A 25,071-nucleotide genomic window follows, 5' to 3' on the forward strand; every position below is an offset into this window, starting at 1 on the left:
CACTCTCACTGGAACTCGCCCTGTTGCCAGATCTGATATCCCAGGAATGAATGCCTTAGTCCTGGCTCTCCGGCTAAGCTGTGGGCATCATAGAATAGCGGCTCACTACTTTTGGGGTAGACAAGCTTTTGAGCTACACAGAGCTCTTCCTCAGGTCTGGGAAAGGTACTCAGAGCGTCACGGCTAAATACAAGATCGAACAGACAGAATATCTGCTAACTACTTATGCTAAACTAAGGGACCATTCAAGGTGAAGTGCACCATTAACACCCCTGTAGTCATAGGACAAATTGGTGGGGAGGTTAGTGGGTTACAGATTGTTGTAATAAGCCATAAATCCAGTGTCTTTAAGACAATGATTTTTATTGTCTAGCAGAGTTAAGAAATTTAAGCTCCCAGGCTTGTCTTTTGAACGTGTTGTGCAGGTTTCCTTTGAGGATGAGGAGCGACTGCTTTGTGAAAAGTGTTCACCCACAGGTGATAGGGTGTTTTTGTCTTTTATCATTTTCCTGTGTGAGTTCATTCGGGAGCGCAGTGATTGTCTGGTTTCACTCACATAGTTGTCATTGGGGCGTTTAGTGCATTGGATGAGGTATGCCATATGTTGTGATAGGCATGTGTAGGACCCATGGATCTTGAAAGGTTTGTTATGGGGGGTGTTGCTCATTGTAGCAGTGGAGATATAGCTGCAGGTTTTGCATCTGTTGTTCTGGCAGGGTAAGGTGCCGCTTTGAATTGGTATCCTGGTCTGTGGGGAGCTCACTTCTGATGATAAGCTTGGAGAGGCTGGGGGGTTGTTCTGATCAGATAATAGGAAGAGGAAGAGCTTGAAAGCTGTGTAACTCGAAAATGTCTCTCTATCAACAACAGAAATTGGTCCAGTAAAAGATATTACCTCACCCACCTTGCCCCTAATATCCTGGGACGAACATGGCTACAACAATACTGCATACTACAGGGGTAGTCATTTTGCTTGTAAATCTAGAGGCACTGAGCATCACCCTTGTAAACTGCAGCCGGGTGCCCTAGTAGTGAACACTCTATAAATGCCTGTGATGCTGACAATAGAAATATAGGATGCGGCTTTCCTATCCTCACTGTGGAATCACGTTCTTCTAAAGAAAGGAAACCCACTCCCACACCAGTCTGCTTTCACAGATGAAACTCCTTAACCCAGCTCCATCTCAGGCTAACATGCAAAAAGATAGTCCTCGGTGCTGGGAAACGGCACTTTGAAAAATCAACATCAGGAAACAGAACCCTTGAGGCAGTAGTGCCAAGGGCACAGTGCTGAAATGTTGCAACCACTAGATGGCACTTGCTTTCCATCCTAGGACTGATGGAGACTGGTCAATGTGAGCAGCAATTTATTGCTCAAGTTAATAAGTATACCCAAAAAAATGTATTATCCTGCACATTGTTATCCATCACCTCCATACAAATATTGCTCAGACAGATTTGCTGTGACTAATAGACCTGAGAGAGAGAGAGAGAGAGAGAGAGAGAGATTCTTTCTATTTTGTAGCTAGTTAGATTTTTCTTCCCCCCCCCCTCATTCTTTTCATTACAGACAACCTGGTTATTATTGTAATTACCTGGAAAATAAAACTGTCATGGAGTGTCTTGGTACAAACACTTACTTGATCTTTGGTTTTTGATGAAGAACAGCTTGAGACGTTCTTTAAAGGTGTTTTCATTTACGTAGAACTCAACCTGTACCCTATGAGCAGAAAGGAAGGAGAACTGAATTAACTGGGGCTGTAGTTAGTAAAGGTTTCATCTCAAAATCTTCCCACCTCCAAATATGTCCCACCCCATCAGGTGCTGTTTCTATATTTCTCACCCACCTTTTCCCACAATGCATCTTGTGAACAAGATTTAAATAAGAAACCATTAGAATGCTGCACAGAGCAGTAACCAGATGTTACTCTGGTGCCCGATCCCAAGCCAGATTCTGGTCAATTTGTGCTGCTCCTAAAGCACAAAAGGGCTGGAAAGCAACCAAAACTCCTACACCAACATTTACAGCCAAGAAACAGAAGATGTGCCAGGGTGTTGCAAGGTCTGGCCTGGGGCTACTCTGAACTATGCTGGTCCCAGGATTGGGAAGCCATAGATGGCCCTCCTGCACCGATCAGCTACTGGAAATGAGACCTCGCAGTGACAAAATGCAGCCATGATTACCTGCGCGTGCACATACTTTAAAAAGCCATAGCAACGCATTAACCTGTATCATCCCAGACAGACTACTGCCTCTTAAACAAGCTGAGTGGCTAACCCAATCACACCGCGGGGGTACAAGCTGCTCCATCGTGCCCTGCAGGACAACAGAGTCTAGCGCCTCTAAGCTAGGAGGCAAAGCAAATTCCCAAACGACCAAGTTCTCCAGTGAGAATGCCCTGACTCCAGCCCCCCAAGCTAGAGTGGCTCAGCGAGAGAGAGCCCCAGCTGACCTGCGATGGCAGCACATGGGAAGAAAGGACGTTCCTCAGCAGGTCAGGATCAAACCGGGAAGATCCACGTTAATACCGAGCGTGGTACCTAGAAGCTGCTGCATTCAGAAAATTGGTGGGACCAGCTCCTTATGGCCATCACTTCACAGCAAGTGGGCAGACATGTTCTGCACTGACTTGCAGCTGCCATGTGATCAAGGGGAGCCTCCGGCAGGCCACACTGCGGTGGCCTAGTCCGGCAGTCACAAAGATATGGCTAGCCCCGATGGAAGCGCTCCATGGGCAACCCAGGGGAAGGATCCCTAATTGGTGAGATCTCCTCCTCAGCTGGCACAGATCAGCGTAGTCATGATGATACGCAGTGGCTGAAGATCTGGCCCGTAGTGTTTATAGTGATAAAGTTTTAACGTAACCAGGGAGTAAAGAAAAACCTCCCTGGTGCAGCGTGGAGCCTGACTTTCCCAAGGCATTCGTTGCCCTCCGACAGCCATTTGCTCTCCCAGCCCTTTCCTACAGCACCTGGGCAAAGAGAGTAACCGTTAACCCCTCACTCCTTGGCAACCCGTTAGAGACCCTGAACCATGTCACACATGGCAAGGGCCGCAGCACAGAGAAATGGCAGTGGTTGCCTGACAACTCTCAAATGAAACAAAAATGGATGCATTTGTCAACCAATCCAGAAGTTCCCCATACCTGTTAACTTCTTGGGCAAAGGATAGATAACCCCGCTCAGAGGAGGCGGCTCCCATTCCTGCCACACCCTACCATTACCTCTCTCTTCTCTGGAGCGAACTAGAAATGCCTTCCTCTTGACCAAACCCTTCCCGCTCTCTGAAGCCCTCTGAAGGCAGTCCAGCCACAAAGGGAGCGGCTGCAGCATCAGTGTGTGAGAGGATCTACTGACCCAACCCTGCAGATTCCACTGGAGGATTTGCCTGTGTGAGGACTGCCGGTTCAGGTAACAATACATCCATGTCTTTTTTCCAAAAAGAAAAACACATGCCATTTTCAAGTTCCTAAGAGGATACCCACCAGAGAGCTAAAACTGTTTTAAAAAGGTACTTGCCCATGTTCCTTCAGGGCTCCCAGGTGAAAATATTTTATAGTTTAACCAGAAAATCGCAGTGTTACCCAAACTAAGTAGAGCAGCTGCCTTCTTTGCTGGCCATTTTCAGCATTATTAGCTACATGTTAACTTCATTATGGAAACACAATTAATGGTTAGTCTGATGAGATTGCTCTGCCCAGGAACGGTATGTAAATCTCCAACGAGATTGGCTGGATTCAGTGTTGTTATAGTGTTGCTTGTTCATCATATAGTCAGTTATTTTATCTACTATTCAGTCCATTAGGAGGTTATTGCTTCAACTCACTGTATGCTGCATTTTAACACGGCACGTTGACAGCGGATCTAATCTTGTTAAAGGCCACCAATAACTTGTTTTCTCTGTGATGTCTCAGGGATAATCCTTCCAAATTCCTGACCAGAACTTCGCAGCAACCAAAGAAACACGGCTTCCCTTGAGAATTTTCCCCAGGTTTTACACGGAGCCCAGTACAAGCTGGGAAAGGATTTTAGGAACTGAATGAGTGCGGTGCAAATAGCCATCCAAGGTTTGAAGAGCTTCCAGGGACTCAGCAGTCTACAAGAAATACCAGACCTCAAGCCAAAAATTTGGAGTATTGATGCTTCACACATCACTGACTTCCAAAGTATTACATAGAAAATATGAATGTCTTTCTATTTCGGGTAGAAGGTGGTGCCTGGTTTTGCATCATGACTTTCACCCGGGCAAAACTAGATGGGGCTTGGTTTGTTTCCTTTTCACTTTATTGCAAGATTTACAATATTCAAATCTTCTCCAAATAGCTTCAATTCCATTACAACCTCCCCAATCTCATCTCTCCTAACCACCCAGCCTTGCTCTGCATTCTGAGTTAGCTCCTGTACACTCAAAGCTGAAAAGATTTAGGGGGTCTTTAACCATGTCACTGTTGCAACAGAACAAGAGCGGTCATGAGGCATCAGGGATTCGAAAGAACATCCTCGTATGTTGAAAGGCAGGGTTTGCCCCTTGTAGCAGCTACATTCAGCAGGACCGAAGCTGTTAAACAACAAACTCAGTCTACAAGAAGACAAATTACCTCTGTTGCTAAGATACCTTATTGGACCATTCCAGCCAATCCTCCAATTGCCTCTGAATTTTACTTGGCATTTGAGTATATTGATGGTTTATTGTATCAAGAGAATGATGCTTGACAGGCAGGGAGTCCCTGGGAGACCTTCATCATGCTACAGATGGTGCTCGAAGGCCCTCAGGGGAAGGAGTAGCGATTAACATTAAATAAGGCCCAGATTCACCACAACTGCTACTATTCTACCCACAAAACCTTGGGCTTTCTTCCTCTCAGGCCGCCTTTTTCTCCTCTACTACTCCTGACAGACACTTCCTTCAAATCCTATCTCCCGTCCCCACCCATAGACTTGCATCTTTCTCACTTGGACAGTCCCGGTCCACCGCAGCTCACTTGGGCCTGGCTCAACATCCTCTGTTTCTAAATCTTACGGAGAGGAGAACTCAGCGGATGGTTCTGCCTCATGACCAAGAGATATGGAATCACAAGTACATCAAATGCAGAGATCAAAGTCAGGCAGGTCAATACCTAAGCACCCAGAAATCGTGGGAAGGAAGGTTTCCCTTCAGTTACATGTGTTATTTCAGAATTAATAAGGCCAAAGTCCAACCCAAAGCCAAGGCTCAAGCGAGGTCTGAATTTTATCCCAGCTCCTCTGCCTAAAGATCAAGAAGGCAACTCAGGGAACTCCCTGTACTTTAGTCATTGTTTGTGGCTGACTTTATAGTCACCCGAATAAATGGCACAATGAGGAAAAGGGAGGTGATTTTAATATGAAGTGCAAATCTCACCCCTGGTACTGGTGCTAAAACTGAGACTGGCTGGCAGAAGTCAGAGTCACAAGCCCAAGAACCAACCTGAGGGTGCAGATCTGGGATCTGGGAATCCATTGCGCTGTTATTCAGGATGTGAAACCAAAGCCAGTCCCCTCCCCTGCTCCTCACCCTGCAATACCTGCATGACAACTGCAACTATTTCCATTTTTATCTGCAAAAGTGAGGGAATTGAAATCCTAGACTTGTTGTTTTAAGATGCCCAAGGCTGTGTGTGAAGCAGAGTTCAACCGCAGTAAAAGTATCTACAGGCCTTTACAGACATTCTCCAAGCACCTCTTTGGCATTTCTGCAGCTTCCCAGGTTGTAAATTACAGTTAGACTCGCTAATCAGAGCATAAAAGATTGTTCTGCAGATTTGCTGATAATATAAAACACGGAGCCATTGCTAGAAGGAGCCCATTAGTTACTATTAAACCGAGCAAAGCAACCAAGTGCAGTGAATTAGCAATGTCCATGCTTCACTGCACACTGTCTTTAGAATAACGACTATTATTATTTAAAAAAAAACAACTAATTACCAGAGATAGTTGAAATATGATTGGGGAAGAGGAACGAAATAACCCGGACACGAAAGCTGAGAGCTGCGGTTGTCATGCAATCCTCCACTATCTCATTCCTTTTCACCTATGTAACTGCCTGCACATATGGGGTTAGCTCTCGCCAAAAATTCAAGGCTTGGCACACCCTGGACGGGAAGATGATTTAGAGGGAAGCGGGGCTATCAGCTCTAACAGCAGGGACAGCTAAATAAATACTTACAAGGCAAGAATGCTGAGCTGCCGAGGCAGTGGAGAGCGAGAGGGGTTTTTTAGAAAACACTGTCATTGTTTCAGAATCCCTGTCCAGCCAGAGGGGTCTGCCAGTGAGTGCTGACAGTTTGCTGTTACAGTCCCCGACCCTTCTGCTGGGAGGTCACCAGACGTACGGGAAGCAAAGGTCACCTTTGGAGTGAATGAGAGATCAGCTCCTCTGAGCTGTTTTCTGGTAAACTCTCTTACTAAATTAAAAGGATTGTTGGTTAATTTATGACTGTTCAATTCATGTATAACTATAACTGTATGAATGGTAAGGTCATCGTCCCCAGTTACAGTAGCCAGGATGAAAACGGGGAAGGGATAGAAAACCTTACACATTTCAGGCCATAAGCCAACTAACTTCCTGGAAGCAGGAAGAAACTTCCTTCCCTCTCATCACTTCACACCTCCTAGCACAGACAGGAGGACTGGATGGAGTGCGGGTCTGGTCTAGGACGGCAGTTCCTTTGGCAGTGATTGGGTTATGCCACGTGGAGTTAAAGGCATCAGCCCTCAAGTTAGACCAAAGCACACCGCTGCTAATCCTGCCACATCCCCAAAGCTACTGCTGAAGAGGCTGCATTTAAGGCAAAGCCAGAGGCTTCTGGGCCACCAAGCCACATTCAGCTTCAGACATGAAGTCACTATGCGACTTTGGGCAAATCACTTCACCTCTCTGTGTCCCTCAGCCAAAGCAGGTGGAAACTGGGGGGGAAGAAATCAAGGACTTTACAAGAGAGCAGATGCTGTTTTCCTGGCTGAGCTAATTACAGAAGAAACACCCTCCTAGCTTGCCTTTATATACACTTGTGACTCCAGTGATGCGGGCAGAGAGACTGCGCAATATACTGTTTCACTGGCAGTATATTACTGAAAGATGGGCTCCATGGCACAGATGATGATAAATAAGAGACAGCAGTTAGGAGATCTGGCGTTCACGCTGCTCATACTGCAATGGGGGACGTGCTCACTAGGACAGTTTGCAGATCTCAGCTTTGGGTGAACTGAGCAACTGGTGGAAAGAGATTTGAACAGACCTTTATACCCCATCGGGAGTAACGGCTGGAAAATTTACAGCATTAAGCAAGGACATCTATAGGACACACAAAGAGCCAAATGCACCTGTGCTGTAAGCCCATGGAGCTTCTCTGAGGGTACAGCAGGCCCAAAATATTAATGCCCTGAAGGAAGGCAGGAGGAGAAACATACAGGGCTAGCTGAGACTACAAGCACCATGCACAGCTCATCCTCCACAATCAAAGCTGAGAGGCTGGAGTTTAGAAAGCAAACAGAATTCCTAGAAACTCCAGGCAGTTTGCAGTTTTATAATGGAAAGAAGGATCTGAATTGGACACAGCTGGAATAATAGAAGCTACCTTCAAGCAACTTTGTCCTAAAACCCATTTTGCCTGTTTGTCAGTTGCTCCCACGTTAGAAGTGGAGTCAGGGAACAGACCAACAACCTGCAATGCTTAGATGGTGCAATACAATTCTGAAAAATGTGACATCGCTCCCGATGTAATGGCTTTTTTGAGATGATGAATATAGCAGAACTCTGAGAACCATATGCTGGATAACAACATGCACACAGAAAAACAGCTAGGAAAAAATATCAGCAGAATTTCTGAAAGTATTTACGTCGGCACAGTCAAAATGATGTTTCAGTTCCAAGCAGACATAAATGAGAAGCTTCGTAAGAAAGCTCAGGCGTGTTAAGATGAATTATTTCCAAAGCTAGACTCACAAAATAATTTATCTGTATTAGGGCACATTTTTTACAAATAAACCAGATGGCTACTCACTACCCCGCACACATGAGCTCATTGCTCTCTGTCTTCGTTAAACTTGTCGTAGAGCACAGCAAGCGACTGGCCCCCAGCTAGGGTACTGATCAATATATGCTAATTCATCAGAGCTGCAGAGAATTAAACACATCTGTACAAAAGAGACGCTTTCCAAAAACATAGCCTATCTTACAGATACATGTGTGTTAGTAACGAAGAAACCAACAGCAATATCACTCTTAGGTTTCAGACAGAAGGCTAGCTGATCTATGACATTACTGGTCACTTAAAATTATGAATATAAACACTGATAGATGAAAGCACTGAATGATTATAGAAGATATTTCTCTCTGTGACAAACGACTGTATGTATTCATCAGTTATAACCATACAAAGAAATGCTCTTAAGGCAAGCTAAAACGGCAAGATCTCTGCAGCAGGGACTGCTTTTCTTTCTTTCTTTAACAAGAGAAAAGAAAGTCTGAAAGACAAAATCTCAGGGTCTACAGACTCTCATTCTTTGGGTCTGGAACCAAATTTCACAGCTGGCTCTGTAATGCTCCCAAGTTCCTGAACCAAAACCCCAAGTGCCCTAGGAAATCAGCGCTGGCAGTTCGAGCGCCTCTCCATTTTAAAATAAATAGAATAATTAAACTGTATCATTCAACAGCTGAGTTGTTTAGAATTCTCACAGGACCCTTCCCTCCCGCTTTCATGTCTGCACCAGAAGCAGAGAATTAGAAGTGGGGTAATCATCAGAAAGTTATTGATGTAATTATGAGAGAGGGGAGGAGGTGGCAGCTGAAAGCCCTGCTGGGCCAGAGGAGGAGACGGCCATCTCAGCAACCCACACAACCTGGGCTCCGGGATCAGGCAGCACCGAGTGTGTTCAGATCTATGAAGGGAAATGACGGGGATGAGGTGAAGGGACCCCACACAAGCTCTGGCAGAGATGGAGTTAAAACCCATCCCAACTCTCTGCGCCCCCTTAGACTCTGCAGCCAGGGATGGGTGGATTAGCAGGTGCTCCCACATAAATGCTCGAGCACCATGGGCAGCAGGAAGTCAACTCCCTGAAGGCATAAACCTGCTAGGAGGGAGATGGAGCATAGAGGAGAAAACAGACTCCCAGAGGTCCACAGGTGCACAAACTGCCACTCGTTGCTTCTCGCGACATTCAGCACAAAGTTGACGAGTCTGTTTAGTAAGCATTCCAGTGGGTAAATAAATGAGAGGTGTCACCTCTGCTTGACTTCACATGATGTCCCTTAAATCCCTTGCAACGGCAAAGGTCTACCTCTGGGGCAAATGACCCCCTCCTCCCTGAGTCAGCGGACAAATCCTCACGTGGGTGCTCTACACACACTCAAGCGTGCAAAGGGCAGCAGCCCCAGCAAAGGCATCAAGCTCGGGTTGACCCCGACCCAGGTATGTACACAATTGTGGGGTTCACACCATTTTGAGACACAAATACCACCGGGCGCAGTTTGTGCTGCACATTCATCAGGCATTTTCAAGCACATGAGCAGTTAGCCGGAGGGCCTGACCAAGGCTCTCCGGCAGCTTCTCTGTTCAAGGAGTCATTTGCACACAGGGGATTATTCAGAAATGATTTCTTTTGGGGGGTGGGGAAGGCAGAGCTAAAGACCCACCTGAGGGATACAGAACTACTGGAGCTTTGTGCTGCAAATACAGTTCAGGGCAGAATGACATGGGGCGGGGGGATCATTCCATTACTGCCACCTCTGGCTGAGAAAAACGATCGAGCCATCTTTCAGAAAGAAAGAAGGCAAAGCCCAAGTTGCAGGAAGGAGGAAGGTTTTGCTCCAAGTCACCATGCCCCTTCCATGGACAGGACTTGCTAAGTGGTGGGTGTATTATTGATGCATGCAGAGGGAACTGGGGGCAACCTCCCTGAAGGGGAGTAAACATGGCAAATAAAGCAGCCTGTTCTACTCAGGGCAAAAACCCCAGGCCCCTCTGTTAAATCACACGGATACATGCGCTGTCTGTCAGGTAGGAAGCTGCATGTCACCTCCACAGCTGCCAGTTGTTGGCAGGTGACCATCTAGCAGCTACGTAAGTGCCCAACTCAAACGAATGGGCTGCGACTGCCACAAGGTAAGAGCTTTAACAGGGAAAAGGTGCAAAGTCCTGTGGGTAGCTCAGTGTAAGTCACCATAAATGGCCGGAGCTGCTAGGCTGCCTTCCCCTCACGCTCTGCCCCCTCCTTTCAGCAGACGCCCTCGGGCTCAGCGGAAGAGAGAGAGCTGAGAGCAAGGGACCAGCTATTGCAGGTGCCTCCCTCTCTGGGCACCCAGCTTGAGGCACGGTAAAGGGGATTGATTTGCAGAAAGTGCTGGGTGCCCTCCTCTACCCCTGGCTGGCTGGGGTAGATACCTGTAAGAGGCTGACATTTACCCCAGGCAAGACAACTGCTGCAGCCCCCCAGCTAAGCAGCATCAGGAAGGCTGAAGCATGTCTTAGGAAGCCTGCTTCAACATGGCCCGTAGCTACTGTACAAACCCCAGCCGGCATCCGGCAATCGCTGCTCAGAGCCCCCCACGTACAACAGGAAGCAAAGAGAGGAGACACGGTCAGCGGTAAAATCTCCCCACCAAACCAGTCCCATCGAGTGCCCCCGAACCGTCACTCGGTGATTGAAAGACAACAGGGCAGCTGTGTTCTGAAGATTAAAAAAGCCTCCTTGCACTGAGCTACCCACAGGACTTTGCACCAACCCCCCCCCCCAAAAAGCCTGGGACACCCCAAATCACTATCGTCATTTTTAAAACTCATGGCTGGCGCTTTGAAAGATTCTCCTGATACACAAAAGCACTGGGACGCAATGAGGGGATATTAGGGTACCTATATGATGACACCAGACCCTTGGAGCAGTGATTCAGTCCCGGGGTCAGGGGCATGACACCACTGGTTCAGTGGCATTGTGCTCACTTACACCAGGATGGGATTTGGCCCTAGGACTCTCCTATCTATATTTAATGATTATTTATCACAGGCTTGTAGGCAGATTTTTTTTAAAATGACACATTTAATTCCTACATAAATCATGGTCTGACATCATCAACTTGAGCTGGGCATCATGTGAACAAGCACCCCACAACACAGACCTACTAATGAACCTCAAACTAGACATACAGTCCCCCTGCCATCGCAAACCCACAGGGTTTTCCACCCATGCAATGGCTTTTCGGTGTAGATGCGTCTAAAGACCTGGAAACTCACTTTCACTTGTTGACCAAGCAGAGTTTGAAACTGAACCCATGGAGATTTTATTTCGGGGAGTAATCTTTCAGCATCTCCCCCAGTCTTTCCAGCCTGGATCCATCCTAGCTGGACTTGTTTTGATGCACTCTGATAATCATCAAAACAAGCCTAGTTAAAAGCCGATTGCTTGGAAGTACTGTAATTACTGCCATTATGCACTTCATAATGCCTGAGCAATTTCATTTTCGTAGTACAGGGCTGGTTTCTTTTTTGTTTTGTTTTTTTGTACTTTACTAACCTAGGATCACAGGTAATTTGTTCCAAGAAGATGAGCTTCCAACAAAGACATTTCCTTATCCTAACAAGTACCGAACACAAGCTAAAAATGAGCAGGGATCCAATCTCAGGAACTAAAAAAGAGCTGTTTGGCTAGCTAGGAAAAATAAGCAGTTTCATATCTCTGCATTATAACTGTATCATCCCTAGATATTCTGGGAGACGGTGAAACAAACAAAATGTAGCCCTCTTGGCTAAGAAAAAAGGGGCTGAAAAGTTAAAACAAATTAATATGCAACACAAACAATAGCAGGACGCGGCACATAAAGCTACACAGCAGAGCTCCCCCAGGCGAGATGGGAAAGAGAGGGTTAAAAAGAAGATGCACTGTTCCAGCAAAAACAGGAGATCCAGAATTTTTTATTTCCACGAGACTTACATGGATATTTCAGACTGGAAAATCTGCTTACAAACTCGTCCCACCTCAGGCCCTGCACCACGACCGCCTGGCAGATCTGCACAGCACAACCTTTCTCAGATTCCCTTACTGCAATGACAGCTGGGGGTGTTTTGAAAATCTAGAAGGCTCCAAAAACTACTGACCAATCAACAGAGTGGGGTTAATATAATGCCAGCTCGCCTTGGATACTGCTGCCAACTAGATGCTTTTTAAAAAGACGGGGAAATTCATCCCTAGAAAACCAGTGGAGCCGCAATGGGGTTCATTTAATCCCTAGTTTATGATGTTTTCTAAATTCAATTTTTATAATACTCTCAGAGGAGGAAAGAGGGTGTTGAGTGTAAAACACAGGACCGGAACTCAGGAGATCTGGCTCTGCCACCAACTTTCTGTGTTACCTTGGACAAGTCACTTTATCCCCCTTTTACAGAGAAGTCATGTCACTGGGGATTGTGAGGCTTAATTAATATTTGTAAAGCTCTCTGCCGTTCTTGAGAGGGAAATCCAAAGAATCGTTATTGTACCTTAAAAGACTCTTTCCCCCCCTCCCAATTTGGCAAACACTGAAATTTTCCTCTCTCTAGTTTAAACACTTCTTCATATACCCAGGGCTGTTTAATCACAACACAAACTAGCAGCTCACACAACATCTTTCGGCGACAAATCACCCCATTATCTCACCACTGTCATCCGCTGGTATTAGCAGCACCGTGAATCTGGCAACTGCCTTGTTGGTTAGCCAACCCGAAAGGGGGAGCAGAGATGCCTGAGCCTTTGTGAGTGTGCAGGAACATGGGACATAGGACTGGAAGGGCTCCCCTGGGGCACTGAGTCCAGTCCTCTGCTATCACAGGCAACGCTGGCATATCACCCAGTTCTAACACTCATCAAGCTCCACCCTAAAACCAGTTAGGTTTCTTGCCCCCATTTCTACTGAGAACCTATTCCAGAACCTCAATCCTCTGATGGTTAGAAACCACCTGATTTCCAGTCAAAATTTACTCATGGACAATCTATCCCATTGGTTCTTGTGCCAACATTGCCCTTTAGCTTCAATAGCTCCCCCACCTCCCCCAGCCTTTCCTCTTCCCCCCATGTATGTATAGAGACTAGAGAGCAATCATATCCGCTCTCATCCTTTGATTTGCTAGGCTAAACAAGCCAAGCTCTTCCAGTCTCCTTTCTCCGTTCCCTTGGTGCAAGAGAGCCCCAGTACACTGCAGCTTAACCATTATTTCAATGGCTTTATTATTGTTTCTTCACATGATTGAAATTTGTTCCCTGGCTATATACTAGGCTTGTCTGTTTGTCCATTTTAGCTGTAAAATAATGGTGCTGTTTGCAGGCAGTAGGTGAGCTGCTCGCTGTATACGCCGAGGCTTAGCAATGCACATTATGCGCACGTACTGTAAGCCTCGCCTCAAGTTGGCAACTACAGACCGCAACAGAGAGCTGGTTTGAAATGACATGGTGCCACCAAGCATAAAGCTGCCTGGGAGCTTCTTGATATTACCTACGCCCTGCTGCAAAGCAACAGCTCGCAACCCTGTGACTTGGGTCACTGTTAGTCAAAGCCAAGCAGCAATCACCCAGTTCTAAACTGTAAATACTGCAAAACCTGGCTTCTTGTCTGATATGTGATGGGTGGCAGCTATGGCTTCCTCTCACAAGCAAAGGTTTGTAATGGTTTGTAAATGCCAGGGGAAATTCCTCTTCCAGGCTACTGATTCCCAGGTTAGGAAGGGATTTGTGCCTTCTAAACGGTGATTTTATGGGTCGAGCCCGGTTATTTTAGGTGGAAACGAGGATGGAGCAGAAAGAGGGTCAGACCTAGTGTCATTTCCCAAGAGAGGCAGCTCAACCTACCCCCTAGAGCTCCATTAGAGAGCTGGTCATGGCTGCGACATCTATCTCCAACCGCAGCGGCTGTATCAAGTGTCAGTATAACCCTCCATGAAGCCCAACATCATCCGAATGCTCGAACTCTACTAGAGCAGCTGGTATGTTATATCTGATCCGGTCACTGCTAAGCAGTGGCCTCATAATCCCAGTTTAACAACAGGGGGCCAAAGAAAGACAGAAACCTCAGGTGTCCGAGACGCCGTCTGGGATCAGATTCTTCCAACCTAAGCAGGTACATTCACCGAGCACTGGCAGCCTAATTCAAAAGGGAAACCACAAAACATTCTGAGAAATAGCATGTGTTTTTTATGCTTGTGAAAGGCCCCAGCTTGGCAGCCTATCACCCGAGGTCCCGTCCCACCACTAACACTCTGTAGAGAAGCTTGCCTTGACCTTCTCCATGCCCATTTATTATTTCGCTTCAGTGAAGGCAGCCATGGAAAATGCCAGGGAGTGTCAACTACAGCAGTGATTTTTGGATGTAAGCACCAAGCCAAGACACTGACTTGGAGATATTGGCTACTAGCAGTCACAGATCGGCTATGTGCAGTTGTAGGCAGTTTCATTATACCATCCCATAGCAGAACAAGAAGGGAGAAAGAGCGTACAGAGATGGGAGAAAAAGCAGGAGGACAGGCCCAAGCCGTAAGCTGAAACGTTCAGAACCCACAAGGGGATTGCCAGGAACATAGCCAACTAAGCCAGTCTTATGCCAAGATGTACAATGGGAGGAGGACAAGCTGGGAAATCGAGAACAAGAGACATTAACCCAGAGGGAACGGAGTGTAAGGGGGAAGACAGACAGACGCACAAGCCCACGCAATCCCACCTTCAGAGTCTTTTGTTAAACAAGGCTTTCCAAATCCACATTTTAAGACTTAAAAGAAAAAAAAAGCCTTCAAACCTGGGAGCTTGCCAAAGCTTAAAACACTGTTGCAGACTGCCCACACTTTAAATAAGCAGTAATTGAACAATTATTGAAATAAAGGAGGCTATGTGCTTCAATGAAATTACATCAGCTCATTATGGTACAGCTTCAAATAAAGTGTCACTGAAAAAAAAATGTAAAGGGCAAACTGACAGAAGCAGTGGGACATAGAGTACGTTTTTATTAGGTGTATTATGGTAGCACCTAGAGGACCCAACCAAGATGAGAGTCCCACTGTGCTTGGAGCTGTACAATTCTATAACCAGAGACAGTTTCTGCTCCAATGAGTTTAAAATCTAAATAGCCAAAGATTGGGAGAAGAAACAATCCCAGAGAAGGGAGTGATTTGCTCCCTGTCACACAGCACATCACTGGCAAAGTGGGGAATAGAACCCAGGTCCCCTGAGCCCAGCCCTGCACCCCACACGCCCTCCCCTGTGTCAGGAAAACAATCAGCCTTGGTATCTGGAGGCAGCAGAATGCTGCCTTACCTGCCTTCATTATGCCCCCCCCTTGAAGACCATAGGAGCCATCAAGGAGAAATACAAGGACCAGACCCTGTAAGCAGATTCACATGAGCAGTCCTCACTCACACCAACAGCCCCACTGAAGTCACTGTAGTGAAAGCCACGGGTTTACTTCCACGATGAAGGGTTTGCTGGTCAGGCCTATATCCATTGTCCTTGTCTCCGCCTGGTGCTGGCTGTGCAGCCAGACAGTGCAGATTCAGTGGGGGCACGCAGGGAGAGATCATACAAATTACTCCATGTCTCCTAAGCTCTGTGTGGTCCTGCCTAGAGGGAGCAGCCATTACCAAGGGCAGAGTAGCCCCTCTACGAAGGGCTCCATAGCTCAGGAGGCCCACGAACCTGCTGGGGTTCAGTTGTTGCAGAGAACGTTGTTCTACTAGATCAGGTCCTTGGTGCACAAGACTTTTCACGCTCTGACGCCCCAGAGTGTGACACTTCCCACCCCTCTTTGTGTAATGCTGGTGGCTGCATTTTGCAATTTTAAAAATAATCGCAACGGCTGTGATGAATGGGTTTGCTCTGCTTGCCAGAGAGAACGGCGTCTGTGATGAACTCTGGCTCCCTGGCTGTATTCTCTCTCTCAATGAACCATTTCAGCCGGCAATTAAACTGATGTACATTTCCCAGACCAAAGCCCTTCCCGTCAGCTCTGAATATCTTGACGCCTAGAGGATTGCCATATAGAGGCCATAACATTTCTCACTGCAGCAGCAGTCTCTCCACTGAATCTCTGGGATGCATTTAAACAGACACACACACTCTGCAAACTGAACTAAAGGGAAACTTAAAGCTGATGCAAGTATCCAAGCCCAAATCAGCTCATTCAGCCCAAAGAACACAGCGCCTCATGGTAACAGACACGCTACAAGCAGGGCTTCAAAAGAGAGCTTTCAGAGGCCTGCCTTAGAATTTGTCGGGCCATGTGCAAATAAGGGGCCAGATCCTGACCTAGTCTAAACTGGCATAACTCTGTTGATTTCAGTGGTATTTACACCAGCTCAGGGTCTGGCCTATGGTGTATGAGGTGCCTAAGCAGATTTCGCCAACCAGCAGAGCACGCCGGGCAGGAAGAGGAGGGTCTGTCACCATTGGAAGGGGCAGAGTGGGTGGGTTGAAGGAGAAGGATTCTGTCAGCTGAGTGGCAGGCCAGGGCGTTTCTCATTGGTGAGATCAAGGGGGAAATACCGGAAGTAGCAACCTCTAGAACCAGGCCTGAATTTGGCCAGCTGTTGTTGCTGTTCTGTGACTCAGGGCCTTCCTTCAACCCCTATTTTAAATAGTAAAGGACCCATTTCTTCCCTTGTGCCACCCACGGAATTCCTTCCTTCTACAGCAGTTAAGATGCCAGTCTAGAAAACCAGCTTGTTCATGCAGTATTTGGGGATTAATCAAGGCTGCTTTACTGACAGGCATAAGGAGACTAAAATGGTGGTTTTAAAAAAGAAGCGGTTGCTATCGCATTTCCTTCAACCTCAGAAATGCCTTTGGTCATCTTAGGCTCTTGAAAGAGCTGAGGTGGTATCAACTCTGTTACATTCTCATGAAAAAAAACTGATGGATACTTTGACTCGATTATCACAGAATGGCACACGACGGATTGGGGTAAACTCACCAATAACCCCCTTCCATATTTCACTAATTTATTGAATAAATATATAGTAATATCTCAGTAATATCTCCTTATATCTAAGGAAACAGTTATACTGCCAATCACTTTGCAGTAATTCAAAGCGTCTGGACTCTCCAATAACATAAACCCGAGTCTCCACTATTACTTTTTTCTCCCCCCCCCCTTTTTTTTTTTGGAAAGCTGGCTCCAAATAGCTACTTCTGGAAATACTAAATCGGCTGCAGCTGAAATGGCCAGTCCGCACGTCTACACATCTATTCCTTTTTGTGCTGCACCATGGTTGATACCTTGGAAGGGTCTGTACAAGTGTTGCAAAGATTCCCATTTCTGTAGGACAGCCACCATTTGCGAGACAAAAGCTACAATACTTAATCAATACTAATACTTAGTCCTGCCATGAGTGCCGGGGACTGGACTAGATGACCTCTGGATGTCCCTTCCAACCCTACGATTCGAATACAGAAAGTACTGGACAAAATCGTTAGACTGAGCCAGTGATGGTAGGAACCATTACATTTAAATTTAGTTGGTTTTTTTAAAAATCTATATTAAATTCTTCTGTATTTGCTTCTCTTGTCCTTTATCTGAAGACATGATGGATCTTGTTTTGTAATAGTTTATCAGCAATCACTGCCTATCATTCATTCCTTGAATTCAGTCATCATCCCCTGTGCCCTTTTATTTAGCAGCTGTATAGCTCATTGTGAAGCAATAAACAATTAACATATAGATCTTCCAAAGGAAAATAACCAGCTGGAGTGGGGAAGCCATTAAGTCAGCCTGAAAATGCCCTTAGTAATAAAAAACAAAGGGATGTGACCTACCGAAGAGGTAGGAGTTAAAAAGAATTGGAGGGGGAGAGGGGAAGTCTGCTGTGTTAAGAAGCATGGCAGTCAGGTGATGGCTCCCCGGTGAGGGTACCAGCCTGGGGTTCTGGGATGTGGGTTCAGTTCGCTGCTCCACATGCGACCTGAGGCAAGTCACTGAGCGTAACGTCTTCAAAAACACTTATGAGCCTAAGCCCCATTTTAAAAAGCAACACAGGCAATTTAGGAGCCTACTGGAAGTCAATGGGAATTTGGCTCTTGAATCCCTACATTGCTTTTGAAAATAGGGCTGAGGCTCATAAATCATTCAAGTGCTTCTGAAAAACGTTACCCATAATCTCTCTGGGCCTCATCTCCCTATCTGTCCACTAGGGCTAACAGCACTTCCCGACCCCACCGGGCCTTGAGAGGAGAAATACAATAAAGGTTGTGAGGAGCTCAGACACTCCAATAATGACAACCATACAAGTACTATCACTAACTCCCAGGGCCGGCCCACAACATTTTGGCACCTGAAGCAGGGAGCTCAAATGACGCCCCTATGTCCCCTCGCTTGGGCCAAAACTTTGAAAGGTCTTAATTCTGCCTTCTTCCAGTTCTACTCCTCTCATGGTCCTGCTCTGCTACCTAAGGAGAACTAACAACTTAAAATGCCTTGTTCAGAAAATTTAAGTAACACTTAACTTTCAAACACCTGAACAGCAAATGTTACTTTTCTTGTCTGCATAGTAAACACTGGCATTTTAATCTGTTTGAATAATCAAAGTGGTGCTTTCCGTGCCTTCTTGGTTGCAAGGATTTGAACTGCTTCCTGAAGGTCCACAGTCTGGGCCAGCTCATGCTCTATTGTGACGGTTGCAAGGCCGACCAGCCTCTCCTGTGTCATTGTGGAGCATAGACGTGTTTTTATTAACTTCAGCTCGGAGAAGCTGCGTTCTCCACTGGCAACTGTTACAGGAAGTGTTAGAAGTACGCCCAGAGCAACAAAAGCATTTGGAAAGAGGGTGGTCATCTTATTTGTGCATATATATTCCAGAACAGCCTTTGGAGTTGATCCTGCTGAAATGTATCTTGAAAGGGCTTTCAGTTCATCACCTTAATCACTCGCATCAATATCGCGCATGCCATCATGTGTCAACATTGTCTCTAGTGCCCTGCATTGCTGGTATCTTCTTCAGGTATAGTAAGGAGTTTTGGAATATCATACAACATCCCAAATATACTGCTGTGTTCCTTGAGCTGCATGAAACGTTCAGCTGACTGTATTGCACAATCTAGCACCTGGTTAAAGAATTCAACTTTGAATTGTTGTTTGGGGTCTCTTATGGGATTATCCCGTGCCTCGTAATCAAAATGTCTTCTTTTTCAGTTACTCTTGTATTCTTGAATGGGTGGGAAAATAGCTTCTGTGTAAAGTTCCTCTGCCAACTTCTGTGCACTCTTCAGAACGTTTTGAATCCCTCATCTGACCGGTAAGACTATAGGTATGACTTTGCCTTATCCAGTTATTCCATTGCTCCAGATATATCAAGGTCAACACCTTGGAGTCTCTTGCTTATAACATTTATTTCAAACAGTATGTCATGCCACAACACTACGCCACACAGAAATTTGAAGTTATGTATGTTTCTGGTGATTCCCTTTTCCTCTGCCACTGTTCTCCCATGAACAGTTCCTATCATAGCATTATCCTCCATAATGGCAACGATGGCATCATCTATCTTCCCAATTTGGTGTATGATCGGCTTTATCGCCTCCACTCGACTTTCCCATCGTGTGGCACTCAGTGGTTTTAGTGTCAGAGAGGATGTTCCCAGATGTTGCTTCAAAATTTGCCATTGATGAGTTGATGCAGAGAAAAATACATAAATGCTTTGAATTACATTAAAAAATTCAGCAGCCTTACTAGAAGCTGATGCTGCATCACTGACCACCAAGTTCAATGAATGAGAACTGCATGGGACAAAAAAAGCTCGAGGGTTTAACTCTCAGATCCGTGTCTGCATTCCTCTGTTCTTTCCTCTCAGCTTGGCACCATTATCGTAGCCCTGACCTCTCATGTCAGCTATCGCAATTCCCGTATCTTCCAGCTTTTTAAGAGGCACATTTGTCATACCAGTCCCTGTAGTATCATCAATGTCAATAAATTCTAGAAAATGCTCTCTGATAGTCACCATTGCAGGGACATTTTCACTAGCTTCTGTTGTTGTTATAAAACACACCATTGAAGTCATTTGTTCTGTATGGCTGATGTCAGGTGTGCAGTCCAGAATAACAGAGTAATATCTTGCTGACTTCAGATCTGCCACAATCTTCTATTTGACTTTTGTTGCCAGTAACTGTATGATCTCATTTTGAATTGTTTTGCCAAGGTAGTGGTGTGTGTACATTTCTTAGATGCTCCTGGAGTACAGCATCAAACTCAGCCGTCAGCTCCGCAATTTTAAGGAAGTTTCCATTGTTTGGCACAGACAGCTGATCTGAAGTGCCATGCAGTGCTAGGTTTGGGTAGCAAGCATTCTCACAATGGCAATGAGCCTTTTCAGGACATTTTGCCTGTAAAGAGACTCTGATGCAATCTTCTCTTGATGTTGATCATCTATGATGGCCTTTAACCTTAGTCTCATCTCAAGCTCTTTCCACCTATGGAATGCTCTCTGGTGATTTGCATTTTTCCAGTCCTTTGTTCCTGTAGAACCCAATGTGGCTGGAACATTAGACTGGAAGAGTTTGCAACGAAAACAGTATGCAGCATTCTGGGTTTTTGAGTGCATAAGCCATGGCCTCTCCACTTTGTCACGATTGGGGATTTCATGCTAGTAATGTGTTGGATGGAAACTTCTATTTTCATTGTCTTTGGGGAACATGAAGTTTTTCACTTGCTGTGGCCCATGCAGTACAAGTCCCGCAGGCTACTGCTCAAGTGGGTCCACTTGATCATCTAGACCTAAGGAACTAAACTCAGCAGCAGCTGTTTCTTGCACCTCCACCACACTCTTCTTTGATCTACATTTTTCTTCAGGAATGTGCATGGTTATATCCATTTGAGATGGAGATATGGATGCTGCAGTAGCGGCCAGGGCACCTGCACTCCAACTAACTGGAAGATCAGGCATCTCCTCACCACTCACATCCTCACTGGGGCTGGAAGGCTCACCGTGAACATTTGTGTCTATGTATCTCAGGAGAGCTCCTTCCTGCTTAGATAGAAAAGCTTCCTTTGCTTGCTTGCTTCTTCTGAATTCTGCCCCAGAGGGGCGTTTTCTTCTTTCACTCATGACTGCTGTTCTGTGCCAGCTAGAGTGGCTCTCAACACTCAATTGAAGGGGACAAATAAGCAGGCTGGTAGCAGGGCCTGAGTGAGGGAAGATATCAGCGTCTTAAGGGCCTAACTGGCTCCTACTACTTCAGTTGGCTGCCTGTTCTCCTCCAGTGGATTCAGGGAAGCAGCAGGAGACAGGAAGCTCCCTGAGAAGCTAGTTTTAATCAGTCCGGGTTCCTGGAGGTGCTAGAGAGGTACATAGGAGGCTCCTCCTCCTCTCTCTCCTTGCAGCTCCTGCTGCTTTCTGTTATTCCCTCTCACCTTTTCTCCTGCCCACCTGTCATGTCTCTTGTGCTCTCCTTCCTCCAGCCCAGCACTCCACCGTCTCTGTGCATCTCGAGCAGAGACAATACATATGCACCAGCAGCAGACACAATTTTCTACACTCTGGATCCTAGTGGCGCCCCCCCACACACACACAGTCTGGCACCTGAGGCAACTGCCTCAGTTCGCCTCATGGTAAGGCCAGACCTGCTAACTCCCAGGCATCACACGGCCAAAGAGAAAACAGCACAGTGAGTGCTTATTAGATGTGTACTAGAGTCAGGCTTGATCCAAAAAACTGAATCCAAACAGCCTGTCCTTTCAGGAAGTTCAGATACAGAGGCAAACTTTGCAGTTCCTACCCTGCGGTGGACGTCTATTGATGTTGCTGCTTGTCGGCGGCATTTCAGCGGATGCTTGTCCGCCGCCACGGTCCTCCGTGGCTCGTCGTCTGGCGCCCACCAGACGAAATATGTTGGGGACCACTGAACTAGCCTTCATTGTTCTGTTGCATCTCATGAGCAGAATCTTATTATAAAGAAAGCTATAAGGCTATAAAAATGCCTTTTATTAAGTGAATATTCTACAGTGGGGCTTTTGGGGGGAGGGGAGGAAGAGACTTTTGGAGAGGGCGCTCAGAGAGCAGAAATTGCTCCTTTAAACTCCAAACCCCCTGAGCCTCATAACTGACAGCTGTGGTGCAGCTGTGCCTGAAGAGTTTGAAAGTAGTGTTCCTTTCATTTTCCCAGCTAACTCCCTTTCCATTTTTTTCCCTAAATCCAACGATGGCTCCAGCCATCTCGCACGATGAATAATTAGGTTTTGGCAAACGCCCGGGAGTTCTGCAGTACTTCAGAGGAAAGAGTAAATCTCTGTGAACCAAGAGATCAAAGGCTATTAGATGATCGAATAAATGTAAACCAGTGGTACTAAGCAGAAGATTTTGATGTTCTACATTGACTCACGTGTGCTCAGTATTTCAAAGTATTTACAAAGTAATAAGTCAGTTATAGGCAGAGCACTGGCTGAGAACAATGAAGATGTTGTTATACATTCAGGAATTCATCACACATAGCAGCTTTGGCCATTACATACTTTTTAGTAAAGGAAGAGAATGTTTGCCAGAATTCAGGGTTACTCTTCTTGGAAAAAACCCTTAGGAGGGGACCAGTTATTTCCACCTGGAAAGGCAGAAGGGACCTCACTTCAAGGTCTCGTTGGCCTCTAACATGATGGCCCATCTATCTAAGTTTTTATAAGGTCACCCACCACCATGGTATCTGAGCATCTTCTGAGCAAGGCACAACATACGAAAGAGAGAGAGGGAGATTTAATTAAATCCATACAGAAAGTTTTACAAAGAGAACTCCTATGCAGTTTTCTGGAATATTGTTGAGCATGTGCGAGCTTCAGTAACAGCAAATAGCGTCTATGTTAGAATGTCAGTTTGATCGAGACATGGGAAATGCTTCAACTTTTGTAAATACCATTGAAAACTGTGGACGTAATTAATATTGCAGGATGCCTTTGGAAATACCCACTGCAGACATTGATAAGTGATCATATACTCGTGTCCGGTTTCCTAGAGCAAAGGAAAGGCTATAGATTTGGATTTAGGCTTTGTTGAGGATATAACTTGTTACTCTTAAAGTGCTTCTTCTGTATAATAAAGATAAAAGCTTAGACTGCAAGCTCTTGGGGCAGGGGCCATCCTTTTGTTCTGTTTGTACAGCACCTAGCACCATAGGGTGCTGGCTCCTATGTGCTACCGCAGTACCAACAGTTAGTTATAAAGGAACCAGTCTCACCACAAAAACAAATGACACTGTGAAATCGGTACCATGTGGAATGGAAGGAGTAGGGAGTTTACAATGTGAGGCTGTCAATTAATAATGCTGCCTAGCTGTGAGTTTGGAGACAGGCATGTCTGATGTGCTCCTGGACCTCATTAAAGGAATTTCAACAGAAGAACCACAGACATCAGCAGTCCCACCCTTGCCCAGTAAAGTGGCATAGAAGTGACACTGATTTCTTGTGATCTGATTTTGACGTCACTGTGAGTTGTGGATACTCAGCAAAGGACTGAAGCAATACATGAGCCTTGTGCTAACTTTTTGCCCACGGGTAAGTTTCATCCTTAGTCTTCAGCACTAAGCAGGATTTGGCCCCTAGTATTACATTCAGTGTCTCTTTAAGCTTGTTACAGTCACATGAAATACCTGCATAGACTCAGTCATGAGAGCCCAGCAGCTGTTGTAGTCAGGCTCACAAAGTAAATATCTTTTAAGGAAGGTAAACGACATTCTATGTGTTTGACATTTTCTGTTACTGGAAATGAATTTCCTTCCTGATGAGAATGGCAAAATAGTTCCATTACCTCGAGGCCCTCTGTTCGCAAACAGCTCATGGTTGACTCAAAAAATGTTACCCCCATTTAAATATTTAATGCATTTAGACAGTTATAACAACTGCCACCACCCATGTTTTGCTGTCTGCTATATTCCCTTTTTTACCAACTGCATACAATGCAATCACATTTCTGCATCTTTCAAAGCATTTCAAAGGCAGCTTCCATTAAAAAAGTCACTCTATTTATAATAAAGTCCCTTACATGCCAAAATATTGGTTTCCTTGGGGGTATAATTACATCAGTCACCAATATTGTGCTATTTGTCCTAAAGCACTTCTCTGCACCAGGCAGGGATGCAACACGTAGCAACAGTTCTGGACAGGAAGTGAAGTATCCAATTGCTACTGCAGGTGGTACATAGGGGAGCAAAACACGAGGAATTTGGTCAGAACACTGGGATCAACAACCCCCTCACCCCTGCTTTGTTTTTAATGCCATAAGAACTTAAAGATAACACTTGAAAGAATGCTCCCAGCACCACATTACCTCCTCAGCTTGGCCAGTATTTTGGAAGTAAGAGTGCTACCTACTGGGTCATCGGTGTAATTCCCTGCGGACCTGGGCATTTCTTTCCTTGCTGATCTCCCTTGCAAAGACTGACCTGGCCAGGCTCTGCTTAGGTTGTGTGATCTGACATTACAGCCAGAGGCATCCTGGTTGCAGCTCACAGATATTTGCTTAGAGTACAGACTGTGGTTCTGCACAATAATCAAGTCTATAGATGGAGAAAAATAATATTTCCATACACTACAAAACAGCAATAAAACCCAAGATCAGGACAAGTATGGTTACTTCACAGGATCAGTCTTGAAAGAACAGTGTCAACTTTTTACCAAAAAACCTATTCAGTCCCCAAGTAGGATGAGATAAATTAGCTTGACTAAAAAGTAGATATGCTTTGCAGCCAGTGTAAAGTGCAAATAACTCAGTTGTGGAAAGGCCTTGAAAGATGGTATGCCTGATCGGAAATCCTGGCTGATAAAATAGGAGGAAAGTCCTTGAAGAAGAGGCCAGAGTTATCAAGGATGATTCTGATTTTAGCAAAGAAAGGGATTCAAGAAGTAGTGACCACGGCCATGTAGGTTCCAATAAATAAGGTATAAAAGGGTGGACACTTAAAGGACCCTTGTTGCTAGTGCCTGCCTGTCCATTTGGAGATGCCAATATGAGTATGAGCTCCTTGAGCCTAGTTCTGTTGAAAATACCTGATCAATACCTATAAATGCATGGTATTGTATGGGTGTGATAATTGTTTAGGTGCTTAAGGCAGAGTTGGAGCAGTTGCCTATAT

At 45.6% G+C, this 25,071-nt stretch overlaps 1 protein-coding gene across 13 annotated transcripts in view; it reads right to left on the bottom strand.

The window, feature by feature from the left end:
• Window positions 1–25,071, bottom strand: part of KCNT1 (potassium sodium-activated channel subfamily T member 1) — a 206,966-nt gene that overhangs the window by 80,331 nt on the left and 101,564 nt on the right. For 11 of the 13 annotated variants that reach the window (XM_065572204.1, XM_065572206.1, XM_065572205.1 and 8 more), the window contains one exon: window positions 1,641–1,720. In XM_065572204.1, coding sequence (XP_065428276.1) covers window positions 1,641–1,720 — 80 coding nt within the window. Of the gene's footprint in view, window positions 1–1,640; window positions 1,721–11,946; window positions 12,054–25,071 lie in introns of those variants that run through there. The other 2 variants (XM_065572210.1, XM_065572209.1) reach the window with 2 other exon arrangements.

The sequence above is a fragment of the Chrysemys picta genome, chromosome 18 (assembly GCF_011386835.1).
Source record: "Chrysemys picta bellii isolate R12L10 chromosome 18, ASM1138683v2, whole genome shotgun sequence".
In the NCBI taxonomy this organism is placed as follows: domain Eukaryota; kingdom Metazoa; phylum Chordata; order Testudines; family Emydidae; genus Chrysemys; species Chrysemys picta.